Source organism: Solanum dulcamara, chromosome 4, assembly GCF_947179165.1.
Source record: "Solanum dulcamara chromosome 4, daSolDulc1.2, whole genome shotgun sequence".
Lineage (NCBI taxonomy): Eukaryota > Viridiplantae > Streptophyta > Magnoliopsida > Solanales > Solanaceae > Solanum > Solanum dulcamara.
Window position 1 is genome coordinate 77746140 of NC_077240.1, and position 5836 is coordinate 77751975.

At 34.4% G+C, this 5836-nt stretch overlaps 1 protein-coding gene across 2 annotated transcripts; it reads right to left on the bottom strand.

Moving 5' to 3' along the window:
• Positions 1-973: 973 nt before the first annotated feature.
• Positions 974-5478, bottom strand: LOC129887689 (zinc finger CCCH domain-containing protein 53-like). Of its 2 annotated transcripts, none has more exons than XM_055962869.1 (9): positions 4436-5478; positions 2999-3181; positions 2734-2913; positions 2539-2642; positions 2200-2460; positions 1975-2119; positions 1605-1820; positions 1450-1526; positions 974-1363 (listed from the first exon to the last, which is right to left on the bottom strand). In XM_055962869.1, exons 1-8 carry the CDS (start codon positions 5317-5319, stop codon positions 1493-1495), a joined length of 2007 nt encoding a protein of 668 aa, XP_055818844.1. In that variant the 5' UTR covers positions 5320-5478; the 3' UTR covers positions 974-1363; positions 1450-1492. The 2 variants fall into 2 exon arrangements, with proteins under 2 accessions (XP_055818844.1, XP_055818845.1); XM_055962870.1 differs by having other exon boundaries at positions 1605-1817; positions 4436-5476.
• Positions 5479-5836: the final 358 nt, after the last annotated feature.

Consider the following 5836-nt stretch of genomic DNA (forward strand, 5'->3'; position numbering starts at 1 on the left):
TGTGTAAATAAAAAACACGATAGATAATTTGAGGTAAAGAGAGTACAATGTTGGTGAGAAGATATATTTATTGAATATCAAAGGATATAATCTAATAGTTAATAAAATAAGATGAAAATCATAATAGATTAGAGTTCAATTAATTCAAACAAACATAAAATGTAAGGTAATTTCTTATGCATGCAAACTAGCTCGAATACAACTCATTATTTCTAATCTCTTCATTCGTTTTTACTTTGTCACATTTCGCTTCTTAAAAATTAAAATGTATAAACTTTGATTAACATTTTATGATGTATTCTTTCATGATGTTAATTACAATTTAAGAGTATTTTTCATATAATTTTCATATGAATTAATTCAATTAACTTTCGTGAAGGGAAATATGACTTGGGGAAAAGTAATTGGAGTGAGTACTAAATAGTTGTTAAGAAGGGAACAAGTTTGGGGCACATGTGCACAGTATAATAAAGGAAAGAATGACAAAACAGAAAGGACAACAGTAGCCATAAAAACAAAAGGCCAAACATATATACAAGTTTGAACAAGTCTATGGGGACTCAAAGTGGAAGGACCCTTATGGTGAGGTGGGGGTTGGGGGTGGGAGTGGGGTGGGGTACCTTAATACAATTCAAATGGTGTCAGTAGCCATGTGATTGTATGGCCCTTTCACCATTCATGTCCATATAAAGGAAACCACAAAATGAGACAAAATAGTCCTCTGAAATTACCTTTAAATGCATAAAAGAACACACTTTAATTATGAATGATAAAAGATGAAAAAAAGAGTAATCTTTACCATTCTTCCTATGATGAAAGATGAAAAAAAAGGGTGATCTTTACCAATCTACCCTTTTGGATTCCTCATTCAATCAAGTGGCTGCAACAGATTCTATGTACTCATGCAACATGGTAATCTAAAAAGATTTTCATTTTTCAACATTAAATTTTTCACAATGACGGCAAGCTATGATTAAGAAGGAAGGCAAATCTAAAAGATTTTTCATTTTTCTACATCAAAATTTTACATGACAGCAAGTTATGATTAAACAGGCAAAGGAAAAAAGTACTAGAATATCTAAGGGTTACTACTACTCTTACTAGCCTTTGTTATGGTATTGTTTCTGTGTGGTCCAGCACACAAACTACAAAGAGGGTACAAAAGTAAACAAGACAAGGACCCCATTCCCATAAATCAGTTCATCTGTCATTTACCTATGCATTATGTATTTTGTTGTAAGTAGTATGGTATTGATGATGGCAATAATCTTGAGGAGATCTTCCTTACAGATCTTTTCTTCTGTTGTGTTTTGGCTATACAGCTAGAAGACTTCTACTACTTGTATAAATGCTACCAACCTTTCTGCATAAACAAATACAATGAGAATCTTGTTAAGTATATTTATAGATAGATAGACGAAAGTAAATCTAATTTACAAAAAAGTTTACCGAGTTAATCCCCTTTCTCGCTAACGATGATCAACTGGAACACTTAAGTTTCTGTGGCTTCTTGGCCAGATGTAAACCTGGTCAATGTTTAATCTCACATTAAGTGCTCTATTAAAACCAAGCAAGAGAAGAACACAGCTATGGTTAAGTACTACCTTGGAACCTGGAAGTAACATGATTTTAGAGAAGCCATGTTGAAGGCAGAAGTGGTGGGAAGCATATGGATATTGGTAGTAGTAGTAGTAGCAGGCGTTGTTATTCCGGAACGAACATCAGCTGCAGCTGAATCAGTTGAAAATGCAACATGTTGTTCTGCAGCTGATTTTGTAGGAGAAGCAAATAGGTTATCAGGAAGGTTGTGGTCAAAGCTGCTTCAATGACAAAGAAATATCAGAAACATTAGAAAGAATCCAAGATAATAATCAGAGAATTAAACCAATACACATTATATAGGAACGAAGCAATATCATCATACTTTGAGCATTTTCGATGGGAAAACTAATTGAAAAAATTGATGTTTAATACCTTTCTTGAGGATCAGAGTCATCAGTATTCGAGGTCTGCTCCTTGCTGCAACTAACATTTTTAAATATATTTGTATATGGCATCTCCTGATTCTCATCAATTGCATTAGCTGCGGATTTAATGGGTTCCTGGACACCATTATTTTCTGCCGGAGAAAAAAATCAATCAAAACTCAATATAAAAACCAAAGAAGAATGCGAAAGAGTGTTTGTTCCAAGTGTTAACCTGCTAGGGCTTCTTGGTTGATGCCATTAGACGAACAAACAAGACCCTGATTGTTTTGAAACTGATTTTGCATCTGGGAGGCAGATGGAACGCCTGGAGAGACGACACCGGGATGGAAGTGATTATTGTGATAGTGGTTCTTCATCAGTTGCAAATTCATTAACCTTCTGCCTTGAAACTCAATTGCTTGCTGCAATTCAGCATCCTGCTCTATTTTTCTTCTCAACATCATCTCATGCGGATTATAGAACATCCTTGCTCCTGCACAGAAAGACACTTTTTAAGTGTCTCTATCGTACAATTAGAATAGAAAAAGTAATCTATAGCTCGTATTCTCACCAAAGGGAATGTCATACAGCTCCCTACACTCGAGCCCTGAGGGGCTTAAACATGCTGAGAGCTCTTCTCTATCAATAGGCTGCTGCTGTAGCTGGAATTGCTTCCTTCAATTCAATTGAGAATGGAATATTAGTCATGCATAACATATATATCAGAAAAAAATCATAACAGAAGACAATGATCGTGATTTCATACTTGTCTGGGATTTTGCCCTTTTCTTTGTATGGTTTAACAAGCACACGAGAATCACACACAAAATGAGGGTTCCCTTTGGCCAAGATAAGCTTCACCGTTTCCGGGTAGATGAATGTAACAAATCCAAACATCCGCTTCTGCTGATATGGAATTCTAACATCTTGCACTGGCCCGTACATACTTCAAAACAAATCAAGGACCAACTAAAGTTAATTCTTCATTCAACTTGATTTTCATTGATCCAATATGAGCAAGAAGCGCAAACCTAAAGTAATTAGACACATCCTCCTCCTTAAATGTGCTATCAGCAGGAAATGTTAAGTAAATTTGTCTCAAACAAGAACTCGAAATTCCACCCATTGCCATTGCTGAAAAATCATTTCTGTCGGGTAAGGATCGACCATGTTTGTGGAACTCATCACTCATCATTAATGCTGCTGCAGACGATCTGCAATTCGGACCATAAAAGACACAGTAACTCAAAAGGCGTAGCCAATGCTCAATATTTCAACTTCAATAATGTCCCAATCTAAAATCTAAGCAGTATATAACAAAACCACAAGTTCTTTCTAGTCTACCTAAAAGAAAAGCACATGCTCACACAACATGGAGCAAGTTAATAGACTATAAAGCAACAGAATGTCATCACATACATCCAGAATCCATCATGGATTTACATGGAAAAACATTTCTAAGAAAAACTAAAGTCAATCCCAAACTAGATGGGATCATGCATATTAATCCTCAATACACATTTGACTATGTCTAGGACATTTCATTCAATACTTGGTAACTTGCCTTTAGGGACAAACCAGGGCCACCTAAAACTAGGAATTCACAAAACCTCATGCCTACAGACTGACATACAATCTCTAACCAAACTGAAATTAGTTGGTACACTATGCTAAAAATGGCATAAAAATTGCAGAATCAAAACAATGCAACACCCAAAAATCCACGATTGAGAATTCTCATATGGTCATTCAATTTCTTTTTGATTCCAATTTTCTTCAACAAAGAAAGTGACTTTTTGAGATAATAACTACTAATTGAGTGACCATTTGAGATATCAACTCAAATAAACCATTTTCAAGAACACACTAAAGTAGATAACTTTCTTCCAAATCAAACCAACACAAGATAATATAGATAAATTTCTTCCAAATCAAACCAACACAAGATAATATCACCCCCAATGCCCACCAGCTAGCCCAAAAAATCTAAAGTTCCAACTAAAAAAGGTAAAATGTTTTTCATAAACTCAGTTGAAGTAATGAACCTCCTGAGATCAGAAGGCTCAGTATTTTAACTATCCATAAGACACATTAAGCCAGCTTTGGCCATAGATTTTGGGAGTACATTTTGAAAATTCATCCAATATTTCCAAGTTCCCAAAAAACTGGCTCACATCAGTTTTTGGGTTTTCCAAACTTCCACTCACAAAACGTCAAACTTGTTTCCAACTAAAATGCATTTCCAAACACAACTTCAAAAGCTCAAATTTTCAAATTTGAACTTCAAAAATCTATGGTCAAGCGGGAGCTTAAGAGGAAATATTGGTTGTTATACTATACATAAAAATTGCAGAGTTAAAAGAATGCAAGACCCAAAACCCCACATTACAGAAAACACCAAAGTCAACAACTTTCCTCAAAATACAACCAACACAAGCAAAAAAACAGTTTTTTTCAATCAAAACTACCTTTGATTATCACTGAAAATATTCATGCATCTGTTGTAACCAAAAGGATGACGACCTCCAGAAGGCATAAACTGAGAAGAAGAAGCAGCAAATCTCTGTTGCTGTAACGCTTTCACACGCATAAGCTCATCAAAACAGTCAACATTACTAGGAGAAGAACCAATAATAGCACCACCACCACCAGAGTGACCATGACCAACAGACTCATCTGTTGAATCACCAAATCCACCATGCATAAACTTACAACTATTTCCATTCTTACAAAATCCTCTAGCATAATACATGCAAGGCCTCCAACCAAACCCATTATTACCATTTTCATCAAACCCACCAAGAAAAACATCATTCACTGAACAACTCCTACGATGAAACTGCTTTTCTTGATTTTCCTCACAAAAACCCATAGTATCACTTCTTCCACTGGGACTCATAATTGGGTCAAACAACTGATCTTCATACCCAGAACAAGAACCATTCACAACAGCAGCATACGACACGGGTCGAGGACTTCTTGAAAAAACCGGCGGTGACCCACCTGACCATGGTGAAGAAACCGGCGAAGATTGAAACCCATTGTTCGGAATCATGATTCTAGGGGAAGATTCAGGAAATGGATTGAATTTATTAGCGTTTGAAAGGGAACTAAAAGGGGAAGAAGATGAAGGTGTTGAAGGTGCAGATGAAGTGTTTGATAAAAGTCCTAAACGAGTTTTTGCTTGATTTATAATAGAAATTAAAAGATTTTCTGGACCAAATGCTAGTCTTATCATCTCTTTATCACCTTGATCTTGTATAAGTAAATAACCCATGATTTTTGAAGCATTTTCTGGATCCAAACTTTGAATTCTTGATAAAACTGTTTTTGTTGCTTCATATGAATCCATGCTGATTTTTTACTTTTTTTCTGTGCTATAAACATTCACTACTAAGTATCATACATGGCTGCTTCACTTTTTTCTTTTTACATAGAAAAAAAAAAGAACGAGGTTTTAGGGTTTTAAATAGAGGTTGATGAGAAAGAGAATTCAAGAATATGAAGAGGATTAGAGGGGGTATTTTATTAGTATCTGTATCCCCGTTCCAATATAAGTGTCATTTTAAAAAATATATATATTAAAGGAGATTGTTTTATTAATATCTCCGTCATGAAATAAGTATCGATTATATAAAATATAATAATAATTATTTATATTCGCTTCATTTGCTTTTATTTGTTCGGTCTAAACTTTTCATGCCCCTTAAAAGTAATAATTAATATGAGTATTTTATTGCTATATTTATATTAATTTATGTTTAGTCTTAAGTGTTGAAAATGATTTATAATAAGCAAATAATATTAAGAATAAAATATGAATAAAAAAATTATTGAATATGCTAAAATAAAAAAATTATTGAATATGC